Source organism: Odocoileus virginianus, chromosome 2 (assembly GCF_023699985.2).
Source record: "Odocoileus virginianus isolate 20LAN1187 ecotype Illinois chromosome 2, Ovbor_1.2, whole genome shotgun sequence".
Taxonomy (NCBI): Eukaryota; Metazoa; Chordata; class Mammalia; order Artiodactyla; family Cervidae; genus Odocoileus; species Odocoileus virginianus.
In genome coordinates, this window is record NC_069675.1 from 7,400,962 (window position 1) to 7,428,732 (window position 27,771).

At 43.0% G+C, this 27,771-nt stretch overlaps 1 protein-coding gene across 2 annotated transcripts in view; it reads left to right on the forward strand.

Annotated features, from left to right (window-relative positions):
- TMEM182 (transmembrane protein 182) overlaps nucleotides 1–27,771 on the forward strand; it is a 46,785-nt gene that overhangs the window by 13,383 nt on the left and 5,631 nt on the right. Inside the window, exon 4 of one of the 2 annotated variants that reach the window (XM_020874869.2) lies at nucleotides 16,132–16,269. The exons of the other annotated variant lie outside the window; for it this stretch is intronic. Coding sequence (XP_020730528.2) covers nucleotides 16,132–16,269 — 138 coding nt within the window. The remainder of the gene's footprint in view (nucleotides 1–16,131; nucleotides 16,270–27,771) is intronic. 2 annotated transcript variants of the gene reach the window in all.

The window sequence follows — 27,771 nt, forward strand, 5'->3', positions numbered from 1 at the left end:
TGGTCATTTACAACAGTGTACCTTGGCTTCCCTTCCCAGAGGACAGGCTACGTGCAACCTGGACAAAGGGTGCTGGTAATATCTGTGACGCTGTCAGCTACACACAGAAGTAGAAAGCCCCTTTAATGAAAGGACACCTCCTGGCACCATAGACCAGGGTTTCTCAGCCTTGGCAGGTGGACACTGGGGCCAGATGACTATGGTGGGAGGACGGTTCTGTGCATTGTAGGACATTTAGCAGCATCTCTGGTCTGTACCCACTAGGTGTCAGTGGTACCTCTTGGTGTGACCATCAAAAATATCTCCAACCATTGCCAAATATCCTGGGGTATCTGGATGGGCACAGAACCACCTCATTGAGAACTATTGGGACACTAGACATTCATCCCTAAGACTTCTGACCCAGGGCCCAAGCTCCTCTTCAGAATTATACCGGTATTACCCACACTCTGTGCCCAACTCCGAGTCTGGACCCAAATAACGCTTAGTTTCCTCTGTCTTCTTTTACACTGGATATTTAAACCAGAAAGGAGCAAGAAGACCATCTTGGCCTCGATTTTATCTTTAACTAGCATCGCTTCTGCCGCAGGCTTCAGACCTTTTTTGAGAAAACAATATTAACTAGATTTGATGAAAAAAAAAATTATTGAGTGTTTGCTGTATGTTGGGCACTGTTCTGGATGCTCTAGAGCAAGCCCAAAATTCTTGCCCTCCTGGGGCTTTCATTGCAGTGGAGGCAAAAAATAAACCAGTCACATACTTGGAGAGAAATACAAGGAGAAAGAGTGTGTGTGGAGGGGACCTCAGTATTAACTACAGTGACAGGGAGTCTGCACAGAAACGGTGATGTCTGTTTTGAGTTGACAGCTCTGAGTTGAATGGAGCTGCCACCAGCTGAACGGTCACAGTTTCCTGACCCCTCTTTCGCGAACTAGATGAATGCTGTTCAGAGTGCTCGGCACAGGAACTGGCTCTTGGTACAGGTTCTGTGGGCGTTACAAGCTGGGCTTTCGGTCATTATCTGGAGCTGTGACTTCCTATCTCTGGTCTCCCCCAGATTCACCTCACTTGTCTGTGAAAGGAAGATGAGCTTAGTATCAACCTCATACAGTGGTTAAAATAGAAAGAGAGAATAGTACAAATGCTTAGCATAGTGGTTGCCCTGTCTTTGGTATTCAATAAATGTCATTCATTCTTAATATGCTATACCAACTTACAACACCCCAAAGAAGTCATCTCCAAGGCATGTCAGTTCATCCTAGCTTCTCCCTAGTGGAATGCTCTCTGCTCTCTGAGTGTGTGTGTGTGTGTGTGTGTGTGTGTGTGTGTGTGTGTGACCACATCAAGCATTTGGTACAGTTTCTGGTCAAGAATAAGGACTTCATGAATAAAGCTCATTATTAATGTCATGATCCCCATTATCCTAGTACATGAGAGTTAATATTACCACATGTACTGGCCAAGATTGGCTACTCTATGTGACAATGTTGATTAAAATGGACTCAGCAAACACTGTGTGTATTCGCTGTCCTAGGTTCTGGGAAACAACAGTGAACAAAAGAGTTGGAAATCCCTGCCCTCCTGGGGTTGCCATTCTAGTGAGGGGAGGCAGGAAAAGTGACATAAAGGGAACCAGTTTTATAGTACGTTGGAAGATGACAGGTGTCCAGAGAAACATAAGACAGGGAAAGAACTTGGAGACTAAGGGGCCTGGGGGTGCAGAGGTGGAGGAGATATGAGCTCTGTTATCTGAGGTGTCTATTAAGGTCTTTGAGCCATTTTTTTAAGGTGTCTGTTTTCTTATTGTTGAGTTTCAACAGTCCATCTGTACTTCAGATCAGTGTTTTGTCAGTGTCTTGTGCAAATATTTTATTCCAAGCTGCAGCTCGTCTTTTCATTCTCTTGCCATTGTCCTTTACAGAACAGAGGCTTTGAATTTTAGTGAAGTCCAGCTTATCAGTTATTTCTTTTATGGCTTGTTTCTTTGGTGTTGTATCTAAAAAGTCACCACTATACCCAAGGACCTCTAAAAAGTCATCACCATACCCAAGGTTTTCCCTGTAATATCTTTTAAAGATTGTATAGTTTTACATTTTACTTTTAGGTCTATGATCCATTTTTAGTTAATTTTTGTGAAGAGTGTAAAGTCTGATTCTAGATTCCTTTTTTTTTGCATTTGATGTCCATTTGGTTCAGCAGCGTTTTCTTTGCTTCATTTTATTATCTTTGCTCCTTTGTCAGATGTCAGTTGATTATCCTTTTGTGGGTCCATTTCTAGGCTCTCTGTTCTGTGTCACTGATCTACGTACATCTTCTCTTTGGCCAGTTACCACACTCTCTTGATTACTCTAGCTTCATGGAAAATCCTGAAGCCGGTAGTCAGTCCTCCCACGGTAATTTTCTTCTTCAGTATTGTATTATTTGTCTTTTGTATTATTGTCTTTTGTAGTATTGTCTTTTGCTTCTCCAAATAAATTTTAGAATCAATTGTCTATATCTACAAAATAACCTGCTGGAATTTTGATTGGAGTTGTATTGAATGTCTACATCAAGTTAAAAAGAACTGACAGCCTGATAATGTTATCTTACTACTCTAGACATGGAACATCTCTCCATTTATTTAATTCTTTTCTTTTGTTCATTAGATTTATAGTTTTCCTCATATAAATATATATTTTGTTAGATTTAAACCTAAATATTTATTTTGGAGGGCTCTACTGTAAATTATAAGTTTTTAATTTCAAGTTCCACTTCTTTATTGCTGGAATGAAAAAAAAAATTTGTATATTAACCTTGTATCCTGAAACCTTGTTATAATCACTCCAGCAGTGTTTTTTTTTTTTTTTATGGATTCTTTCAGATTTTCTTTATAGACAATCATATCATCTACAAAGACAGCTTTATTTCTTCCTTTTCCATATGTATACCTTTTGTTTCCTTTTCTTATTTAATAGCATAATTAGGACTTCCAGGGCAGTTGAAATGAGTGGTGAGAGGAGACATCCTTGTCTTATTTCTGATGTTACTGGAAAACTTTCCAGTTTCTCACAATTAAGAATGATATTAGCTGTCTGTGTGTGCTTATAGGGCTTCCTAAATATGCATTATCAACTTGAGGAATTTCCCCTTCATTCCTAGTTTACTGAGAGTTTTTATCATGAATTGGTGTTGGATTTTGTCAAATGTTTGTTCTACATCTACTGATACGATCATGTGATTTTTCTTTTTTAGCCTTGTTGATGTGGTGATGTGATAGGTTGTATTAACTGATTTCTGTGTGTTGAAGGTGCCTTGAATACCTGGGATAAAGCCTACCTGATCATCATGTATAATTATGCATTGTTGGATTCAGTTAGCTAATATTTTGTTGATGATTTCTGCATCTATGTTCATGAGAGATATTGACTGTAGTTTCCTTTCCCTATAAATGTCTGGTTTTGATATTAGGATAATATTGGCCTCATAGAATGAGTTAGAAAGTATGACATCTACTTCTTTCCCTCTGGGATATTGTAGAGAGAGAACTGGTATAATTTCTTCTTTAAATATTTGGTAAAACTTAACAGTAAACCCATCTGAACTGAATCCATGGATATGGACCTGATGGCTTAGGAGGGACAACTGCATATTTATTGAAAAATTCCACATATTAGTGGACCCATGCAGTTCCAACCCATGTTGTTCCAGGGTTTCAACTGTGTATCCAGTTGATTGATGACCTTGTTGAGTCTGGCTATGCCCTTTCTGATTTCCTGCCAGATGGATCTGTCCATTCTGATAGAGAGGTGTTGAAGTCTCCCAATTTAACAGTGTATCCTTCTTATCTTCTTCTAAGTTTTATCAGTTTTTGCCTCACATAGTTTAATATTCTGTTGTTAGGTACATACACATTAAGGCAAAGTCTACACTTTCAGTGTATGGGCTTCCTTGGTGGCTCAGATGGTAAAGAATCTGCCTGCAACTTAGGAGACCCAGGTTCGATCCCTGGATCGGGAAGATCCACTAGAGAAGGAAATGGCAACCCACTCCAATATCCTTGCCTGGAGAATTCTATGAACAGAGGAGCCTGGTGGGCTAGTCCATGTGGTTGCAAGAGTTAGAATGACTGAGCAACTAACACTTTTACTTTTTTTCATACTGTTTGTACTTAATGTTATTATTGATCTTCACCCTGCCATTTTAATTTTTGTTTTCTGTTTATTCTCTCTGTTTTTCATTTCTCTTTTCTTTATCCTGCCTTTCTAAGGGTTACTTGGATTTTTAAAACTTTCATTCCATTTGAATTATCTGAAGTTTTTTTTAGAGTATATCTCTTCTCTGTACCTTTCGACTGTCTAGATCATCCACTGCATTTTTATTTTGGGTTACTATATTTTTCATTTCTAAACTTTCCTTTTGGTTATATTTTATATCTTTTATTTATTTGTCAGGAACTTTTGTTTTCTATTCAATTTGGGTCAAGCATGTACATGTTTGCTCTTTGAGACATTTTTATCATTTTATCACTTTTATCTCTCAAAGCCCTTCTTAGATAATTTTAACATCTCTATCTTCATTGCTATCTACTGAGTGATCTTTTCCATTGAAGTTGAGATTTTTCTGGTTCTTGGTATGCCCTCATTTAAAAATGAAGCCAGATTTTTGACTTAGCCATTGAAAACCTCAATAAAGTTAGAAGAATGAAAAACACAGAGGGTGATTGCAGAGAAGAAAGCATTTAAATGAGAGATTAACATCAAAGATACTTTTAAAAAAGATCCCATGTATTTGGAAATTAAATGTCTTCTGCACCTGGTCTTATGTCTCTGGATATATTCCAGTGTCTCCTAGTTTAAAGTCTATGGGAACTTGAATAAAATTTGTATCCTACTGTTGTGTGAAAATTGTATAAATCTTAATTATGTCAAATTGGTTCATAATGCTCTTCAGGTATACTATATTATTCTACTTCTCTGCCCATTCATTCGGTTAACTTCTGAGAGTTTGATATTGAAACTCCAACTAAAAATCTTAATTTATCTACTTAAAACAATTGTACTATATGGTGAAACTATATGTAACTTTGTTCTGTATTTTCCAAATCTCCTGTAAATGTGTTATCATATTTTCGCAATTTAAAAAATAAAAAGGAACGATGAAAAAAAAATGAAGCCAGGGATTTGGACATATTATATTAGTCAACTCAAGATCGCCTGTTTTTTTGGCTTTTTTGACACTGCTCCTGCAGGGAGGTGGGGGGCATTGCCTCAATAAAATTGGGTGTGATGGAATTCCAGCTTCCCCATTTAGACTGTGTTGACTTAAGGAGGAGCCCTCCTTGGTACTTCTGGGCCATAGTGAGAGTTCTGGCTTCCCACTGTGCTTCTGCTGATGCCATCCTGACCAGGAAGGGCAGGACTGAATCATTACAACTTTAACCCTGATTTCCACTTACACGATAGGTTTGCAAAGGTGGCCTCACTACTATGGTTGGCGGTGAAAGTCCTAACTCTCAACTAGGCCTCCTCTGCTATCGCCCCAGGGGGAGGGATGTCTAATTCCCACGTTGCAGGGGTGGAAGTCCAGGTCCCCACGTGGTCTCCGCTCTCACTGTGAACGGTGGCCCCATTACTCTACGGAGATCAACGTCTTGACCCCACATTCAGCTTTGTCTTCTACATCCTTTCGTGTGAGTGGAGCAGGGAGGGCACCTTACTACAGCCTGTCGGGAGTCAAAAACTAGGCTCCCCTCTCAGTCTTTGCTGATCAGAGTAGGGTTGGGGCCAACATTTTATTCTGTGTTTTTTTTTTTAAATTATTTTATTTTTGACTGCACTGGATCTTCATTGCTGCACTTGGGCTTTCTCTAGTTGCCTCAAGTGGACGGCTATTTTCTAGTTGTGGTGTGCAGGCTTCTCGTTGTCGTGGCTTCTCTTGTTGCAGAGCACGGGCTCTAGAGTGCGTGGGCTTTAGTAGTTGCAGCACATGGGGTCAGCACATGTGGCTTGTAGGTTCTGGAGTGCAAAAACAGTAGTTGTGGTAAACGGGCGCCATGTGGAATCTTCCTGGACCAGGGATTGAACCCGTGTCCCCTGCACTGGCAGGAAGATTCTTAACCACTGAACCATCAGGGAAGTCCTCCGTAGTGTTTGACTTGTGTCAAGTGGTTATTTTCTAAAAGTTTCTTGCTTTGACAGGCAGACCCTTACCTGGTTCTTTGGTGGTGGTGGTGGTTTAGTTGCTCAGTCGTGTCCCACTCTTTGCGACCCCATGGACTGTATCCCACCAGGCTCCTCTGTCCATTGGATTTCTCATGGCAAGAATACTGGAGTGGGTTGCCATTTTCTTCTCCAGGGGATCTTCCCAACCCAGGGATCAAACCAAACTGTTTTTGTTGGAAATTTTTTTCACTGTGATTATTGGCATTTCTGGGTTGCTTGCTTTTCCATATGCAGTGAACCTTACTACCTGGTGGTGATAAAAGCCTCACCTCCCTCCTTTTTTTGACATGACCGCAGCAGGGGGCTGGCCTGCTGCTGTGTCCCTTGCTGTTTCCCAGTTATTGGCTCCCTGTGCTCTAAGTATTGGATGAATGAGCAAAAAGAAAACCTGAACTCATCATCACATCATTCCTTGGACTCCAGGTTTCCTGGTCAGCCTTCTTCTTCTCTCCTGTCTTTCTGCCTCTTCTGTTTGTTTCATAGATGATCGCCAGGGATTTTCGTGGTGACTAAAAGAAGCAATAGGGGAACGTATGTGTGCTTCATCTTCCTGGAAGCAGAAGTTCACTTTATCTAGTTACATTCCAAAGGCACAGCTGACCGGATTCACTGATGGCCTGGTGTGAGGTGTGAGGGAAAGAGCAGAGTGAATGAGGACACTTTCTTAGCAACTGGAGGGATGAAGCTGTTATTTTTAGTGATGGGGAAGGCTGAGATAGATTGCTAAGAGGAAGCTTGTCTAGTTTTCAGACATGTTGAGTTCAGGTCACCTAGTGGAGATATTTTGTAGGCTTTGGGGTCCCAGAGTTTGGAGTTAAAGTAGCCCTTTGGGCGGAAAGTGTGCATTTGGGAGACATTGCTTGGGGGGTGTACTTAAACCATGGAGAAAAATAAGAGCATTTGGAGAGTGAGATAGAGAGAAAGGAGGTCGGTCTGAGGTTGGAGCCCTGAGATGATCTGTTGTTCAGAAGTCAGGAAGAGGAGAGAGCCACAAAGGAGACAGGATGGGCAGCGAGGGGAGAGGGAAGAAAGCCAGGCGAGTGTGGTGTTCTGCAAACCAGAGAGGGGGCCCTTTCTAAGAGAAAGGAGTGATACCATTGGCCAAGTGCCGCCTGGAAGGAGAGTGAGGCGTGGACGGGGGTCTGACCTTGAACTGAGCAGGCTGTCCACAGCAACCTGGCCTCGTGCTTTGCAACCTAGATTTACTTCTCAGGCTCACTACCCCTATATCCCCTTTAACACATATATCACATTTTGTGTAATCTCTCTTTTCTTTTACCTTTAAATCAGAGTATATGAATGATACATGTAAGTCTTGCTTGATAAATTTCAGTGCTTACATGAGGGATTAATTAGATCCAGCGAGTTTATCAATTATTGCAGCTGTTAATTGCTCAAAGGCACCATCATCATTTCTTCAAAGTTGTTCACTAATACCCATATTTCTTGTTTCTGAGTATTAAAACCTACTGATATCTACAGGCAAATATATAAGAAGAAAAGCATTATTTACTTTATAAAAATCTTTATTATCACAACAAAATGACTTATTCCATTTCCTGTGACAAGCTCCTATTATGTGCAGTCGCTGGGCGAACCCGCCTACTTTATTTTACAAATACTGCCTCCCTGGATCTTGAGACCATGCTATCAGGTAGGATTCATTGCTGCCTTTTCAAAGCCAAGGAAACCAAGACCATTTGGGTTTCTCAACTCAGAGTTCAGCTCTTCAGTGAGCTGCCTTCATTTCCACAGTCGCCTTCTTGATAACATTGTAAGGGAAATTATGCCTTATTTTTCTAACAAGCAATATATAGTTTAAAACAAAATCTATTTGTTATTTGGGGGAGAATTGGTGAGTTCTGTTATATTTAGTTTTGGTATGGTGACTCAATATGAGTTTTTTTCTTTTCTTTTTTACTCTTTATTGCTCTTTACAAACAAGTTTGGGGGTGTAGAAATAAAATTCAAGTGATTTTTAAATGTAGTTATTTTAAAACATGACTGATTTTTATAAAGTGCTTTTTCTAGGGCTCAGATTCATTGCTTCAATACTGCATGTGGCCGTGATAGAGCATTGATATAGTATTGTTAAGGGAAGTGACACATCTTATGGAAAGCAAAGTGTTAACTTGTTCCCAAAGCAACAGCTGTTGTGACACAGATGAAGGGCATTTGCTCTAATAGCTTGCTGTGTTGAGTAACTCCAGAGGGAAGTCTTCCAAAGATGTATCTTATCACTGCAAATAAATAAATAAAACCAGATCCCCCACTACACCATGTACAAAGTCACTATGGGAATGCTGTGTTTGATGTTTTCAATGGTTTTCTGCCTAAAATGTGCAGTTTTAGAAAGCTGGTCTTCTCTAGCGGAGAGTTGGAAGTTCAGTCTATGCAGTTCATTATCAAAGGGAAGTACTGACTATTCACTTGTTGAAACTCTAACCAGGGAAGTTGGAAGTGACTTCTGAGACTGCTAGTCTACCTCTTCTCAGGAAACAAACAGAAAACCAGGGGGCCTGGATAGTGAGCGCTTCTCAAGAGCACACAGCAAATAGGAGACAAGTCGGTGAGGACTTGGGGTGCTGATAGGCACTTCTGCCCCGTTCCTTCAGGTTGATCCCTAGCAGAGGCCTAGTCAGTGAGAGATGGGGAGAGGGGTTTAGGTCCTTGATGAATGCTGACTTTGAACAGCAAAGACCAGTGGAGCAAATGTGACTCTCCGTCTGTTGGTGAGTAAGCAAATTGTGAGAGTTTGTTTTGGAGTGAATGAGGCAGGCTTGCCCTGCCAGGGACACAAGCTATCTTGTCTGTCCCCAAGAGACAGTCATTTCACACCCGTGACCTAGTACTCCTGCCTTGCGGGTTCACATCCCAAACCATGCAGGTCTGGGTCCCAAGCTGGCCAGCTACTCTTCCCAGGTGTTCGCTGCCTGGGACCGGCCCCTGCTTGCCTGCGGGGCCCTCGCACTGCAGCAGCCACTGGGCACTCTCAACTCTATTCCCTTCTTTTCTTCCTAGAAACTTTTTAACTCCCTTTTGTTATTACAAGTCCTTGATAAGGTCTCTTGCCATTACATTTTACTCATAAGACGGGCTAGTTTCCATGAAGTATTGTTAGATCTTTTGGGGTGCCTTTATCTCTAAGTATTTTACCCTTTAAAAAAAAATCAAGAAGATGTAAATTTATAAAATAAAGAAAAGGCAGTATGTGTTTCACTGCCTTTGTTTCTCCTTCTCCCTGAACAACCCCCCACCCCCACAAAACCAGACTCCTAACCTTTTGCCAGTGGTGTGATTATCGATAGATTAAAGGTCTATGTGGTTAAAACGCCTGTTTTAATTTATCAGTGATTTTTTTTTGTATCATTTGTAGGGAAAGTTTCATGTAATGTGGGCCGAAGTGTTCTCCTGGTGAGCAACTGTATTCTCCAAGGACCCCTGTGACCTCCCTCCTGCCTGCTCTCTCTCTCACCACTTCCCCGGCACCAAAGTTTCCCTTCTCTGTGCTCTCACACTGAGCTCCCTGCACACACCACTTTCTTCCTTGATTTTTGTTCATGCTTTCTGCTCTCTGCCTCCATTTCCTGTGTTCCTGCTCTCCCGTTTAAGAAGCACTTCCTCCAAGGAACCTTCTGTCGTATGCCTAGACTGGGTCACGTGCCCTTCTTCTGTTCCTGGGCGGCATACCATGGGATCCTCCCTTGCACTTGGCACAGCTGAAGTCATCTGACTGTGGCTTTCACTCCCAGTGACTGCTTGGTAGCACATGTTGGGCATTTTTCATGGCACATCACCAGTATGTACTTATCTAGCTCAGTGCCCAGTACGCAGTAGATTTCTCAGTCTCTGTTTGAGCATGGGTGAAGGAAAAAGTGGAATTCAATTCAGTTGTTAATTGCTTCTTTTTTTGGTGTTTTATGATAAAAATAGAGGAGAAATATCAAATCATTTTACTGCTGTGCAATTCCTAAACTAACTTTTCTGACAAAGAAGTAGAGAAACTACTTTTGAGTCAGCTCCCTTAGAGAAAGATTCCTGGATGTACAGTTGTGACAAAGGACCATAAAATTCCTCAGAGAAATGTGTGTCTAGGGTATTACAAATTTTTGGAGGCAAATCATCTGAAAGATATGGACTCAGAGGTCCTAAGAAACTTACAAGAAGATACTCGCCGCCAAGGAAGCAAGGGTTTGCTATACTTATTCTCAGTTGTCTGCCCAAACCTTTGGGTAAACAGGTTCATATTTAATGTTTAAACAGTATGAAGAGCTGAGCAGCCCTTGGTGCTCCTAGCATCTGGGTGTTCACATCTCCCCACCTGACTGCTCAGCTCTTCTCTCCCTGTGCCCGTTTCTCCCTAGTAGTGATTTCAGTGATAATGGTCCCCTCCAGTCATCGCGACCAGAGGCCAAGACCATCGATTCGTTTCCATTGTGAATGGGTGTGCTTCTTTCTTTCCCATGGTCATTAAATATCTCACCAACCTTGACTGTACATATTGAGATTTCAGTGGGGACTGAGTGATAAGTTAGCAATTACCCACTTACTCGTATTTTGTTGAGCATCCACTGCATGTCAGGTATACAGCTTTTCCTAGAGAAGGAGAGATGGGCCAGACTGAGGCTTTGCCCTGTAGGAAGGCACCGGCCAGACGTGGACATGGGAAGCTAAAGAAGGACAGCGCAGAGTGCTGCCCAGTCATGGGCGGGCTTCGGCAACTAGGGCAGCGTGTGGGGCCAGGCCCCACTCCGCGCTGACCCGCATTAGCTCATTCAGTCTTCTTAAGGGCGTGGTAGGATGGCTGCTGGTATTATCACATTACAGAGACAGAAAAGACAGAGTGACAGAGGAAAGCTTGACGCTTACGTGTGCACACGGAGGCCTTTGTAGAAAGGCGAGACCTGAAGAAGCCAAATAGGCCTGGGAACTTACGTATCCTTTAGCAGAGTGATGAACATGGAGATGCGACAAGACAAAGGAAAAAGAAATTTGAGCCTGGGTTGTAAATTAGGGGAAAGTGACCAGGAGAAATAAGAGAAGAGACGGGTTGTTTTGGTAGGTTTATCTGAAGGCCCATCGCTATGCTGACTTGCTGTCTTTCTCGCGGCCATAAAACTCCTCCTCTGGAGGTCCTCATTTCTCCGAAGTTTCTCCTTCCTCCCGTCAGACAAGGAAAACTCCGGCAAGTGTGCGTTGATTCCTATTTGACCCCAGCTCACAGTGACCCTGGTACCAAACTGGCATGTGTGGGGGTGGCCTGTTCTGAGGTCCTTCACCTCGCTTCTGAGACCCTTGGCTTTCTCCCTACCACGACCTTGAGGATGCCAGAAGGGCAGCCCAGACAATGACTAACGCCCTGAGTGTGCCCCAGCTCTCCCCGGTGGGAGAAGCCACGCTCCTCCGGTGGCGTTGGGGCCTTTCCCAAGGTCACCGCCGCCGGCGGCGGGGGCGCAGGGGCCCCGCTCCCGGAGGCACCTTCTGCCTCTCAGCCATTCCTTCGCAGCCAGGTTTACAAGAGGGAAGTAAATAAACTCTGTCAGGCCTCTTAGTGTTCTCTTTGTCCTGAAAACCCACGGCCTGGGCAGAGCACATGACTTGGCACGGCCTCCGCGGTGGAGCTCAGACGACCGCGCCGGGCAGCCTGTCTTTCCGCTCCGGTGCCGGCATCCCTGTATTTTTAGACACGCCCGCCGTCGCCAAGGCAAGTGGTGTGTGGAGATGCAGGGCCGGCTTGCTGGCCTGAGCAGCAGAAGCGGCTTGCCCGAAGCTACAGCAGCATATGCCGCAGGCCCTCGTTTGCCGACGAGGATGGGGAGGGGGTGGCGGGGCTTTGTTTTGGCTTCATTTTGGAACGGTTTATAGCACTTCACACTGTGCTCCAGGATGTGTCGAAACACAGGACTGGCTCTCTGAACTAGCTTCGTGGGGTGTCTGAGGCAAGATCGCAAGCTTTGAAAAATGAACACCACTGAAGTTTATCTTGAAACTGCAAAGACAATATTTACATTTTTATAGACACAACAGAATAATTGATCAAAACACTATAGATTTGGAATCGTGATCATCTGGATTGACTTTTCCCTCTTTACGCTCTGTATGAAAGAGGGTTTGTTGTGTAAATTAAAATATTACAAAATCCAGTCGAGGTGTCTTGGTACCTTAACGGAACAGCCTGTTTGGGCGTACAGATGACAGCCATGAACAGAGCCTTTTTCCTGCTGATTTCTCACCACCCCTAACAACAAAATCACTAAAGCTCATGTTATCTCTGCCCCCTCTCCTCTCCGCACCCAGCCCAGCCCCCGCCTGGAGGCTGTAATGACTGCTTCACTTGTTTTCCTTGGTCTGTGCTTTCTCCTGCCAGTTCATCCTCTGTCCATCTACAGGAACGATGTGTGTGTGTTAAGCTGCTCAGCCGTGTCCGACTCTTTGCGGCCCGATGAACTGTAGCCCGCCAGGCTCCTCTGTCCACAGGAGGGATTTCCAGGCAAGAATGCTGGAGTGGGTTGCCATTCCCTTCTCCAGGGGATCTTCCCGACCCAGGGATTGAACCTGGGTCTTCTGCACTCGCAGGTGGATTCTTTACATCTGAACCACCAGGGAAGCCCATGAAAGTAATACTGTCAGGTTGAAAGTTTGATCGATTTAGGAAAATATACTGAGTACTTCAGGAGAACCATTTCTATAACATCTGTTGTTAGTTATTTAACAACAACTTCTGTTAATTATTCATCCTCTTCCTCATTACAACACCCAACCAAGGACCACTTTGTTAGGTTAGTTCACCTATTTATTTAGAATTAACAGAACTTCATTTCTTTGAAAACAGTAGTTAATTCTGGCCTTTCACAGATTGATTCAGATGAAGCTTTCCTTTAATTAATCCAAATTTTGACGATGTAGATTACATGTAAATCTATGCATATTGTATATCTTGCTTCATGTTCTAAGGAATTAATAGAAATTCAATATTATTTAAGTTGAACTTTGAATTGTGTTTAATGGGGTAGAAATGGATTTTTAGAGATGTTTTCGCTTGGCACAGTTCAAAGCTTTCAGAGACAGAACTTGCAGTTTTTATGGGCTCATATTAAGAACAAGCAAACAGATTGAGTATTCTCAGAGATACATTCAATATCTAGAAGTCTTAAACAGTATATAAATCACTAACCAAACAAGAACATTCTTTAAACTTTTTAGTGTCTATGTACTAGAACTAAAAGCTTGCCCTATCCTAGATCCATGAGATTAATAGATATCTTTTAAGTATTAACTACATTGTTGACAAGAGCATTTTATTACAAAGCATGTAAAAATAATAGTAGTAACAAATATTTTTGATTCTTTACTTGTCATGTATGTTTTCAACCCTTCCTATAAACTTATTTGAAGGACAGTGCTCTCTGGTTTAGAAAACTGTGTTCTATCAGAGTTACACAGTTAGCAATATCTCAAAACACATGCAACGTAATTCACTTCATGTTGAAAATTCTCAGATTGCCTCAGTTTTACTTCAGACAGTGGGGGAACTACCCAATTCCGAGACGATTCTTCATTACAACCGAACATTTCCACTCTGGAATTGAAGTGTGCCACATATGCAAACTAGGTAATATAATTAGCTAAGAAACAGGAAGTTCCAAGAAATTCTGAAACAGGCTGAGAGTTGCGCACTTTGGAACACTGAAGCGTGGGCAGAAATAAAGGCTGTGGTGACTGCAGTAAGGAGGTTCACGTGAAAGCTGTGTCCGTATGGTCACAACTCTCCAGGCAGCTGGGACCCCCCTCCATGGAGTACCAGTCTGTTGCTCCTGCATTTTCCCAGGGCCTGAGACTCCAAAGTCGGGCGGTTGTGCTAGAGTAAACCAGGGCCGGAAGCAGCAGGCCTCAGGGTCAGCGGTCACCACCCCGGGTCCTTCTCTCTATCGAAGTCCCCCTGGTATCGTTAGGAGTCACTTTAGGGGCTCCAAAGAGCTCCGATACCCAGAGCTCTCAGTCTCAGAGCAGAAAAGAATTCAGCAAGAGGCAAAGTGACAGATAAGAAGTGATTTCTTAGAATAGGTTAGTTGTGAGGTTTATAAGCAGACAAGTGAGAAATGCAGTACCCTGGAACTTACTGGGCTACAGTTTCATAATCAAAGAAGTGGGGAGGGGGAGAAGAGGTTTTTTGCTTTTCTTGAATAGATGTCATGCTTCCATCATCAGTTCCTCCTCCACGTTGAGCAGGCGAGTATTCGTGTCTCTGCATGGTCAAGCTAGGTCCACAAATTATTGTTTTTTTTCTTGTACAGAACATGTCCTATGGGTCACTAACTTCCTGAGCTCACTGGACAGGATGTGAGGTGACAAACACCTAAGTTTAAGTAACTGTAAGTGGTGAATACTCAGGGCACTCTGATTCCAAAAGCTGTGTTTCTCTACGGTACTATGCTTTATAATTTGTCATGCTCCACTTTCCCTGGACCACCTCTTATTGACATTTACACCCCGCTTGCCACAGAACCACCTCATGATAGTGCAGTAAATGAGGTGCATGAAAGTGTAAACAGTGAGGCTCCTCTGTTATCTAGTAACTCTGGTCGGACAGGGAAGGCAAAGGTTTGTCTCAAAGCCTTCCCTCTTACTTCCCACAGTCAAGTCGATCAGTACTTTCCTGCCCTGTGCCCCGAGGAGCTGGAATACAACCACAGAATCCCTCCACACACAGTCAGCCCAGCAGCCGTGCCCCACGAGGCACATCGGCATGTGAGGTGAAAGTCTGCCCTTGTGTTCTTGCCTTCAAAACCCAGTTACTCACACCAAAATGCAAACTTCCTTTTCCTGTTTAACTGCAGTGGCTCCTCTCCTCAATATTCCACCTTCCCATCCTCTTTCCTCTTAAAGATTCCGGTTGATTTATCTATCTATATCTATATCTATATCTATATCTATATCTATATATATATATATATTTTTTTTGCCAGGTGGGCTTGTCGAGAAAAATCATTCTTTACTTTCTTATGAAGTTTCTGTGTTTTCATAAAAAAGTGTAATTTCCCCAGTATGTTGTGCTATGATTTTCATCATTTACACATGTAGGAATTTGTCTTTGTGTTTTAGCCTTTGGAAAATGATCAATTTGTTTAGTGGATCAGTAATTATCCTACTCAAAAATGATCATTAGAATTCCTTTTTATTCGATTACTATATGTCACCAAATCCACTATTTATTTATCACTAGCTGCATCCATTAATTCAGACTTACTGACCCTTGACTAAGAGACCACTATAACTTTTCATTTTAAATCTAAGAACAAGTATTCATAGAAAGTAGTAAGTCTTAAAAATATCTTATTTTAAATCTCAGTCTATACAAACCTTTTCTTGTTTGGCTTTGCTTGTCATTTTTATTACCTTAAGACTATTTTCCAATAGAGTCACAACCTAAATAGAAGCCCACTTTTTTGTTAGGAAACTGGAGGGACTGTTAGCAGCTTCTCAGGGATCACTGTGGTACAAACATCTTCTTGGCAGGAAGTAAGAGGCAGTTTTGTGGATGTGAATGCCTTTTTATGTCTTTGTCCATTTGGTATAAACTCCTGTGTGTGACCCATCTGGGAACTTGCTCAAGAGGAGTCTTTCTAGAATTCTGAGTGCTCCCATTTCTAAATGGATAAGCTGGTCAGAAAAAGAGCTCCCGGAATATGTTAAGCTTGTGCGTGGTGTAAATACCAAGCTTGTGTTGGTAGAAGTTCGGCATCATTGAATCCAAAGTCATCTGGTGAGGCTTCGTTTCAAAGATAACTCAGGACCACAGCCTGGGAGGCTGCCCAGCGTGCTGGGGCTGAAATTAGAAGCATGGAGAAGAGAGAAAGTCTCTGTGAGCCAGCCTGCCGTGTTCACAGTCTAAGTGTGCCTTACTCTTTTCCTTTTCTCCTGGGACCTGCAGTTTACCGTGGCTTCTGGGCGGTCCTGATGCTGCTGGGGGTGGTCGCCGTGGTGACTGCAAGCTTTCTGATCATCTGCGCAGCTCCCTTTGCCAGCCACCTTCTCTACAAAGCCGGGGGAGGCGCCTACCTCGCCGCAGGTACGTCCAGTGTGAAGGCTGTGATTTCTAGCCGTGGAATGCGTCTTTGTATTTTCCAGTTCTGGTTTCAGAGGTGAGACTTCTAGGAGTTAGTAATATATTAATATGCACACACAGTATTTCCTGAGTGATGCCTAGGGGGTACACACTTTTCCAGGGACTTTGTGTTTTCCATTTGCTCATTGTTTCCACATTCTGTGAATGAAGACAATAGACAGGAAAGCTCTGCCGTAAGAGCCTTTGAATCTCCCTTGTCCTGTTCAATTTCCACCCGTAAAACAGGAGGCACGACACGGCTGTCTATAACATCTGGATGTATGTGAAGCCTCTTGTGTGTGTGCCTAAGAAGATAGCCCATTATGATATTACAAACCCTCATGATTTATTTATCTCAGGTGAAAATCAATTTTTTCTATAACATCATCATTCCATTTTCATAATTGTGGTTCATATGTGTTATCTAAGCACCTTCTCTGTAAAACCTGCATTTATTTTAGTCAGCTTTCCAACTAGTCCTTCTAAGTCCCACTGAAATGATCATAGTACAAATAGAAAAATAACTGAATAGGTGAGTTTTGTGAATTTTAAGACTTTTTCTCTTCATCAGGAATTAAAATTCAGAGCACTAACCTGAAAACATAAGCACAATAACTTTTTGTAAACATAAGAATTCTAGGAATTTAGACAGACTTCGGCCTAAGACCCAACTGTGGAGGAGGAAATGGCAACCCACTCCAGCATTGTTGCCTGGGAAATCCCATGGACAGAGGAGCCTGGTGGGCTACAGTCCACAGGGGCAGAGTCGGACACGACTGAGCACTAACAAGACCCAGCTGGACATGCCTTTGCTGTGTTTCAGGGTCACATGAGGAGGTCCTGGTGCCTCACCTGAGGCTGTAGTGACCGTGAAGGACGGGACAGGCTGGGCGGCTCGGCGGCCTCTGTAGTTGCTGCAAAGATATCTCATGTTGCTGCCCAGAATCACTTAACCAATGGTCAGTTAACAAAATGGCTTCTTTAAGCACTATTTTTGTATAAAAAGTATCCTTAATTTTGCAGAGGGAATAAGAGTGATCTCTGTTCAAAGAGCTTAAAAACCCCACAAAACGACAACAGCAAACGAAATCAAAGCCCACCCTGGGGACAGGGGCCCTATCTAACTTATTCTGTCTTTCTTTTCATTTCTTATTTCAACTGTTCTCTTCACTTAGTCTTCAGGGACTCTTTATCAAGGACCCATATGAATTTAAAAATAACTTTAAATATTTGAAATATGGTTCACATACCACAAAATGTACCATTTTGAAATGTGTCATGCAGTGTTTTGAGTACATTTCCAGAGCTGGACAAAGATCAGCCCTATCTGAGTCCAGAATATTCTTTTTTCTTATCGTATTACAAAGAAACCTCATCCTCCCCTCTCCTTCTGTCCCCTCCAGCTCTGGAAACCACCAGTCCATTATCTGTCCCTGTGAATTTCCTCTTCTAGACATTTCATATCTGTGGAATCACACTGTGTTTGGCTTCTTTGACTTAGATCTCATGACTGATAATCTATCTACACTTCATAATTCCATTAGACCAAATCCCTATTCAAATCCTAAAAGCTGATGCTGTGAAAGTGCTGCACTCAATATGCCAGCAAATTTGGAAAACTTAGCAGTGGCTACAGGACTGGAAAAGGTCAGTTTTCATTGCAATCCCAAAGAAGGGCAATGCCAAAGAATGTTCCAACTACCGCACAATTGCACTCATCCCACATACTAGTAAAGTAATGCTCAAAGTTCTCCAAGCCAGACTTCTACAGTGTGTGAACCATGAACTTCCAGATGTTCAAGCTGGATTTAGAAAAGGCAGAAGAACCAGAGATTAAATTGCCAACATCCACTGAATCATCGAAAAAGCAAGCAAACTCCAGAAAAACATCTACTTCTGCTTTATTGATTATGCCAAAGCCTTTGACTGTGTGGATCACAACAAACTGTGGAAAATTCTTCAAGAGATGGGAATACCAGACCACCTTACCTGCCTTCTGAGAAATCTGTATGCAGGTCAAGAAGAAGCAGATAGAACCAGACATGGAACAACAGACTGGTTGCAAATTGGGAAAGAAGTACATCAAGGCTGTATATTGTCACCCTGCTTATTTAATTTATATGCAGAGTGTGTTATGTGAAATGCTTGGGTGGATGAAGCACAAACTGGAATCAAGATTGCTGAGAGCAATATCAATAACCTCAGATATGCACATGACACCACCCTTATGGCTGAAAGTGAAGAAGAACTAAAGAGCTTCTCGATGAAAGTGAAAGAGGAGAGTGAAAAAGTTGGCTTAAAACTCAACATTCAAAAAACTAAGATCATGGCATCTGGTCCCATTACTTCACGGGAAATAGATGGGGAAACAATGGAAACAGTGAGAGACTTTATTTTCTTGGGCTCCAAAATCACTGCAGATGGTGACTGCAGCCATGAAATTAAAAGATTGGAAGAAAGGAAGAAAGGCTATGACCAACCTAGACAGCATATTAAAAAGTGGAGACATTTCTTTGCTGACAAAGGTCTGTCTATTCAAAGCTATGGTTTTTCCAGTAGTCATGTATGGATGTGAAAGTTGGACTATAAAGAAAGCTGAGCACTGAGGAATTAATGCTTTTTGACTGGAGAAGACTCTTGAGAGTCCCTTGGACTGCAAGAAGATCCAACCAGTCCATCCTAAAGGAAATCAGTCCTGAATATTCATTGGAAGGACTGATGCTGAAGCTGAAACTCCAATACTTTGGCCATCTGATGTGAAAAACTGACTCATTGGAAAAGACCCTGATGCTGGGAAAGATTGAAGGCGGGAAGAGAAGGGGACAACAGAGGATGAGATGGTTGGATGGCATCACTGATTCAATGGACATGAGTTTGAGCAGGCTCAGGGAGTTGGTGGTGTACAGGGAAGCCTGGCGTGCTGCAGTCCATGGGGTCGCAAAGAGTCAGACACAACTGAGCAACTGAACTGAACTGGAATCCCTTATGTGCCTTAAAACTGAGCATCTTCTTCACAAAATATATTTTCTCACACATATCACACTCTAGTCTCACTTCATTCAAAGGTCTAGTTATGGTGTATATTTCCCCATGATCTTCCCAGAAATAATCTCTCTCTACTAAAATGTAAAACCTTTCTTTCTACTAAAACCTTTCTTTCTTCTTCTTTGCTTTTCCATCTTTTTAAACCTTTCTCCATAAAGGGAATATGTACTAGCAATAGTCCAGTACTTACATTATGGGCAACATGATTGTTTTAAACTCAGAGATACTGTGATCCTGAGTTTTGTCTTAGAGAATTGTGTGTTTGTGTGTATGCAGTGCTCTTGAAAAAATTGTTGGTCATTTTTTTTTCCATTTTATAATTTGTTTGAGAAAATTGTGTATCTAAAGAATTAATTTGGCTAAGGACTCTGAAGAAAGGTGAAGCATCTGATTCAAACCCATTCAGTGGGTTTTCCCTCTTCACTGGGTCTCTGGCTGCATTGGATATGGGGCTGAGGTCCTCTTGGCTCAGACCTTCATGCAAAAGGGAGGAGTCAGTGTGTTCCAGGGGTTCAGTCCTGAAAGCCACTCAACTAGACAGTTATAAGAAAACTTCAAATCTGACTTTTAATTTCTTTCACAGACCAATTATTTACTGTTTGTGTATGGCCGTTTATTTCCTAAGAACACAACAAGGTATTCCATTGGATAAGAGTTTTTAAATTACTTTTTTTTTTTTTATCAGTTTGGACAGTACAAGTGATGGTCTCAGGAATACCTGAAACTTACTGTCTAGTAGCAATTTCCACTATGAGACACATCTTTTAAAGCAATTATGGCGCTTTAATAAATCATCCATAAGCCTGAGTGTTATTGAGAGACAAATCTTACAAATCTTTCAGTTGTCTACTATTTCCACCCCCAGATTTCTTAATAGGCAATTAATACTCTCCGATTGGAAATGGAAACTTACAGACTATCCTATAGGGACATTAGGGAAAATATGCTGTGATCACTGGGTTTTGGGGGCAGCCAGGATTTTTCTGTACTGTATTTAACATGGAACCGTGCATGTAGTCATTTACTAAGTTAAACTGGATCGAATTTATCGAGCTTTCCGTGGTTAGAGGTCACGTTTTCAAAACAAAGAGTTCTCATTCCAGGGGGCAAGTATTCCAAAACCTCTCATTTTCAGGCCGTGCTGGTCACTCCAGACCTTGCTGTCTCCCCATGCCAACTCTCCGTGCTGGGCCTGGCAGTCGGGAACAGGTGTCGCCCGGGCCCGCAGTTGCCGTAGCTACTTTATGCACACCACAAACAAGACACTCTCTCTCTATTTGGACCGACAGCTTTGAGAGGGCGGAACCACATTCCAACTGGCCTTGCTGCTGTGTGCACACAGGCCTCTGGCGTCAGCACGCAGGCCGCTCGGGCGCATCCCACGCACGCACAGCCGTGGCGTGCTGACGTCACAGCTGTCAGTGTGAGGGGGCGTGGAGTCCGCGGTCTTCCTCACGCTCTGTCAGCGGCTCGGGCAGAGTTTGAAGGCCCTGTGTCGCCACTTCCCGCTCTTGGCCAGATGCCTCCTCCAGCCGGGCCGTGTGTTCCCCACGGAAGTTCAGTTCCGGACCAAGTGCGAGGTGATCGTCAGGGTGTGGCAGCCCTGGGGTATGTTTAAGTGAGTCTCTGCCACACCACTCCAAGGCCTGAAGAGTGGCTGACCTTTCTTCCAGTGTGAATTCCGTGGGGCTCTGCTATGGACGGCTGACTCATGGTTTCTCCGCACCCTGTGATACCCGATATGATAGGAAAGATGTCAGAAGGCGTGGCATTAAAAAACATTTGAATTATGTGGAGAAAATCATTGTGTGGCTGAATGTTCGTAACGCCTGGCAAAGCGACGTCAATGCAGGAATTGGCTGTGGATGAGTAAGATCCCTGAGTGTACCGGAAATAATGAGGACAGGGTTTGGCATGTTCTGGGACACTGACATTGTGTGATAATCCATCACAGCTAAAAATGGTATTTTATCAGCTTATCAGGGTATAAAGAAGGCTGAGCACCAAAGAATTGATTGTTTTTAATTGTGGTGCTGGAGAAGACTCTTGAGAGTCCCTTAGAATGCAACGAAATCAAACCAGTCAATCCTAAAGGAAATCAACCCTGAATATTCATTAGAAGGACTTGATGCTGAAGCTCCAATACCTTGGCCACCCGATGTGAAGATAAGACCCCGATGCTGGGAAAGACTGAGGGCAGGAGGAGAAGAGGGCAGCAGAGGATGAAATGGTTGGACGGTATCACCGACTCAGTGCACACGGGTTTGAGCGAACTCTGGGAGATGGTGAAGGACAGGGAAGCCTGGTGTGTTGCAGTCCAGGGTCTCACAAAGAGTCGGACACGACTCAGCGACTGAACAACAGGGTAGAGAGATTTCTCTTCCATAATTGAAATCAACTTTTCTTGAATGACAACCTGGGATTATATTTTTTTCTGCTGGGTGTAGAGCTCCACAGAGCCTCAGCTGGGTCAAGAGGGCTGGGAAACTTAGGAATCTTGGCTAAATGCCTTGTTAGCATCTCACGTTGTGAGACTGCTCACTCGTCTTGTGGTCAGAGGAACATCGAAGCCTGCACTCCAGCCCCAGGGTATGCTAGCCAAAGGAACGCCTTGGCAGTGCAGTGAGTCCTTTGGAAGGTGATAGAGGCCAAGCTGTGGCCTGACTCCTGCCCCATTCAGTGACCGCAGGGCACATCCTTTCCTTGTCCACACAGCTGTTTCACACGCTGCCGTGGCTCACCAGGGACGTGAGTGGAGTGAGTGGGGTGAGACACCCCGAGGATGTCCTTCTGTCTGGAGGACAGTGCTTTCTAAGAGGGTTGGGATGGGAGCCCCTAAAATCATGGGTTAGGGGGGTAAGTGGATGTGAAGGGAACGTGACATTCTTCTTCAAGATGGTAAAACTGACTCAGAAGCACGTCGGATTTGTGGTGTGTTTTCTTAATTCATTTAAAAGATCAGTTGGAATTTGTAGTAGTTCATGGCAAACCACGCTCATTTCTAGAGAAAACACAGATGTGATGGATACATACTGCAGGAGACGTTTTTTACCCTAATGCCAGAAAAAGTAGTTCTTAGAATCCCAGGGACGTAGTATGTCAGATATTCACTCTCCTTTGGCTGAGCCCAAACATGTAGCTCACAGGAGGCTTGGGGGTTATGCCCGGCTCCTCACATCTTCCTGCAGATAAAGCCAAATGGTCAGAGCAGAGGAGAGGGTGGAGGAAACAGATCAAAAGCAGGAGGGATCAGGGAAGAACTGCTGATGGCCTGGAGGCAGCATTCTCCACTTACAGGCACACACACCTCTCTGAGCGCCCCTGCTCTCTCCAGTCCCTGTAGTGAGAGGCTCAGACTATAAATAGCTGCTGACCCCAGGGGAGCTGAGGGGACCCCCCCCAGGGGAGCTGAGGGGACCTCCCTGTGAGGGAAACTGGCCTGGAGGGCCTGCAAGGGCTTGCCGGGTGGCTTTGCTAAAGCTTCTGTCTTCTTAGCAGGCAAGCAGTGGACTTTCAGAGAAAATCAAAAGCATAACTTCTCAGTATGGAACCAAATATATACCAAAGTACAGGACTTGAGCATTTTATTCAGGGCTCTGGTCTGTTGGAGATGGGCGGTGGAGGAAAATAGTGATGAATAATAACTAGCCATTGCTGGTATGTCAGGCGGATGTACTGTTGAAGGAGAATTAGTGTCTTGGCTTTTCCGGAAATGCAGAATGGCTGCTCAGCTTTTCCTTGTGCTCAGTCCAGAGTCTCAGGTGTACAGATGACTCTTAATGTTTCTAAAAGTACCTGTTTTTGTACACTTGCCTTGCATCTTCAGTTGTCACATTTGGGGATTTGTCTAGGAAAATCATCGTGTTGGATTCTGATACTCTTCTCATGTGGAATTTTAATATCCTCAATCTGACTTTTTTTTTTACCCATAAATATCAAGTACCAGAGTAAGTCAGCCTTGGCGGGTATTAAATAGGGAAGAGCTTAGAATAGTTATTATTTACAAAAGTACTTTAAAGTCATACTGCTTTTCTTTCTCAGATGCTTCTTTGAAAGTTTCTTTTTTCTCCACATTGCTTCTCAGCTGAGACTTGTGGCACAGACTGTTGGAATCAGACTTGCCCTGTCTTGGTTTTGAATGGGAGTCAACGTGGTAGACACAGGCACACCTCGAAGAGATGAGGGTTTGCTTCCAGACCCTTCTCTGCTATAATCCATTAGTGTGCAATACCATTATGTCTAAAAAAATGTACTGACCTTAATTAAAATATACTTTACTGCCGCAAATTGCTAAACATCATCTGAGACTTGACCAGGTCATAATCTTCTTGTAAGAGGAACAGCAGAGATCAGCAATGCCAGATCACCCTGACAAGTGTAACAATAGTGAAAAGGGTTGAAATAGTGTGAGGATGGCCATGATGTGACGCAGAAATGCAAAGTGAGCAAACAGTGTGTAGAATAAATGGCGCTGACAGACTTGCTCGGTGCAGGGTTGCCACAGACCTTTACTTTACTAAAAAATGCAATATCTGAGACGCACAATAAAGTGAAGGGCAGTGAAACAAGGTCTGCCTGTATGTGACAGTAAAGCAAAGGGACAAGTCCCCAGAGGAGGAATTCAAAAAGGACGCATCACAGTCAGTTTAACCTCTGAGCCAGATGATGACTATAGAGGGGAGGAGGGGGAGAGACGAATCACCCCCGCCCCCACCACCCCAGCCTTGGCTAGTTGCACCATCCTTGCTGGGGACCATCTGGACTGTGGTTGACTCCTGCCCAGGTGAATCAAGGATGTGAGAGGGCTGCTCAGTAATAGCTTTGGTGGAACTTTTTTGAAAAAAGCTTCAATTTAAAACATGGATAAATAAATGCTCCCCACCCCCTTTTAAAAAATATATCTGAGCTGAGAACTAGAGTAACAGGCCTGACAAATGAATGCATTGAATAATTAACCTCCACACTGAGGAGTCTTAAACATGTCAGGTGACAAGACTTTCTGGCCTGTAAATAGGATCTCTGGTTTGGAGTGAATTTTGCCAAGGTGGATGGGCAGAGTGTGTTTCCATCTGCCTCATTTTCCTTTTCCAAAGTACGTGTATCATTAACATCTACTGTTTATCGGTACTGTGAGGGGTTTAATTTGTTTGCGAATATTCTGTTTCATTCCACACCCTTGCCCCAAACTGTCACTTGCTGGAAAAATAACTAGTAGTAAGTGGACAGGGCATATTGCTTTCTTCACTAGATTATGTTATGTGTTTTCTGAGACCGTTTTTTCCCTTCACATACACTTTCTTAGGTAGAAGAGAAGCACATGAGGTATAGATTTATCTGAATGATCAGATCGACACGGGCTGGATTTTCCTAGGAAGAATCTCGGCTTCCTGTGACTAAGGGGCTGCTGTGGAGGGGAGGGAGGCTTGCTTGACTGGACAGTGAAAACAGAAAACGTCCTTAATACGAAGAAGCTCCAGTCTGGATTCACCTGATGCTCTTTCTGAAATGTCCCCTAGACTGGGGCTGTGAGCTGACGGGCGCCACCTGGCGGACGATTCCAGCAAGGCACGGGCAGACCCGTGAAGTCTCAGAAAGAAGAATCCACGGCAACCTGCTTTTCGTGCCTCTTGGCCCGTCCTGAAACAGTCCCGTCACGTGAGAAGCTCTGATGCTTCAGAAGATTTCAGTGGATGATATTTCTAGCCACAGCAAGAGCACATGCCAAAGCTCAGTGTTGGCTATGTGCTCGTCCTGTCTGGGGCATCTTGCTCCTGGAGTGCTTTCTTCTGTTCCCTTATTGCTCTCTTCGGTGGGCACTTGGGTCATCTTTGTTTTACCAGTGATGAATCAGAGACACAGAGGCGTTACAAACATGCTCAGTGTTACTCAGCTAGGAAAGTTTAAACTTTCTAAACGGTGAACCTGAACCAGGGTGGATGGACTGCAGCCCTGTGCCCTTCAACCACCCAGTACTTCCCGAAACTCAGCTACCGCAGTAGACCCTTCCTTAGCCTTAGATGAAACTGCTTCTCAGATCAAACCCCTCACTACTTGTGAGTAGGTATGGATACGCCTGCACAATCATTCTCTATTTATCATCGATAATTGTTTCATAAGAGAGTACAGAGTATTGAGACTTCCCTGGTGGTCTAGTGGTTAAGACTCTGTGCTTCCAATGCAGGAGATGTGGGTTCAATCTCTAGTTGGAGAACTAAGATCCTGCATGCCAAGGGGAATGGCCAAAAAGTTAAAAAAAAAAAAGAGAGAGAGAGAAAACAGAGTATTGACTATAAAGGATGTTTATCGGAAATTATCATGCCAATCTACAAAAGTAGTAAGTATTTGAAAAATCTGATCGATAATACCCAATACATAGATTTCATTGACTAAATAAAGACATGAAACCAGAAAAATGACCTTTGTACAAAAAAATGCTCTCCAGGTTGAATTTGTAACATTTGTGATAGAAACTATGCTTAGTCATAAGCCTGGATGACTCCTCACCACACAGCCAGTAAGAAACCCACCTTGTTGTTGATATGCCGTAATTATTTGTCCATTTATTTGTTTTATTATGATCACAAAGCTTCATGGGCTCTGGGACCATATTTTGATTATGCCTCCAGGAAACTATTTTATGAATTTTTGTTAGACTTCAAATAATAGAAATTATAAAATTCAATTGGAGATAAATTGTGCTTTCAAAATGTATGACCTAATTTAAATATAACTTCATTTAAAAAAATTATTACCTGAATATTGACAATACTTTCTATTCCTGCTAAAATCACTGTAGCAAGTGGGTTTGAAATATAATTCACTTGTCTCTCAAGACAGCTATTACTTATGTTTTTATAAATTTCTTTTTGTAGTTAAGGTTTTTCCATAGTATTAGTGCTGACCTGTCTTTTCACTATGTCTCGGAGTTTACTAAAACTCATGTCCGTTGAGTAGGTGATGCCATCCAACTCTCTCATTCTCTGTTGCCCCCTTCTCCTCCTGCCCTCAATCGTTTCCAGCATCAGTGTCCTTCCCAAGTGTTGGCTCTTTGCATCAGGTGGCCAGAGTATCGGAGCTTCAGCTTCTGCATCAGTCCTTCCGATGAGTATTCTGGGTTGATTTCATTTAGGATTGACTGGCTTTCTTTCCTTTCAGTCCAAGGGACTCTCAAGAATCTTCTCCAGCACCAGTTGGAAAGCATCAATTCTTCATTGCTCAGTCTTCTTCATGGTCCACCTCTCACATCCATACATTATTGATCCAATCATCAATAATATTGCTGTTCATCAGCAGTCACAATATCCCACCGATAGGAGATGCATCTCTCTGGGTGTGAACACACATCCTCTCCTCCCACCCCACCACATTCACTTTCCAGCACAGGTAGCCACACACTTCCACATTTTTTTTTTTGCTCATTCATTTTGTTTCTTGTTTTGATATATTTTCAAACGTAAGAGAAATGGTAAGCCCCTTCACCCAGAGACTCCCTTCACATTTTGCTAATTTTCCAAACAATGTCTATTAAAGAAAGCAAAAGAATCAAGTCCTGGAACATGCTCTGTGTTTAGATGTTTCAGTTGAGTATCCATCAAACCAGAATAAATCCTGCTTTGACCTTCATGAGCTGGGCTCTTTCGAAGAGTACAGGCCTGTGGTTTTCTGGGACATTCCTGAGTTGGTTTGTCTGATGCTTCCTCAGTACTGGGTTTGGGTTCTCCCCTTTCCACTGCAGTATCACAGCCGCTGCGTTGTGTTCTCACTGAATCTCTTGCAGTGGGAAGTAACATCAGTCTGTCCTGTCCCTGGTTTTACCAGCCTTGATCCCTTGAGTAAAGTGGGATTTGCCAAGTTTCTTTGGTGTAAAGTTGCTGTTTTTTCTTTACAACTAATACGTGTTTTGTGGGAAGAGACTCTGAGCTGGTGTAAATATTTATTTCCCATCTAAATTTCATCCACTAGTTTTAGTATCCATTTTTGTTTCTTGCCTGAATTAATTCTGACTTAAATGATCGCCTAGCAGTGATTTCTGATTCAGCTCTTCCTTCTGTATTTGTAAGTCAGCATTCTGAATGAAAGGCATTCCCTTCTCCCTACTTATTTATCCACTTGCTTATTTATATCTCTGTGGGCTCTTGGATCCCTCTTTTGTTTGATGAGTTGTAAAGGGCTTCTATCAATATTTGTTTAATAGTCAAATGTTCTTAGAACTGGCTAGGAGAAGCCCCAAGATGTGTTTTCTGAATGTCCACACTATTCTCTGAGCACACGTGTACTTTTTTGGTATAACATGATGTTCCAGATTCATCTTGTACTTTCTGTCCCAGCCTGGACTCAACTGTTTCTCAGCAGTGCCCTGAATCCTGTGTTTAAAAGCCAAGATCTGGATGCCTGGTGTGCTCCATGGAACTGGGGTGGCGT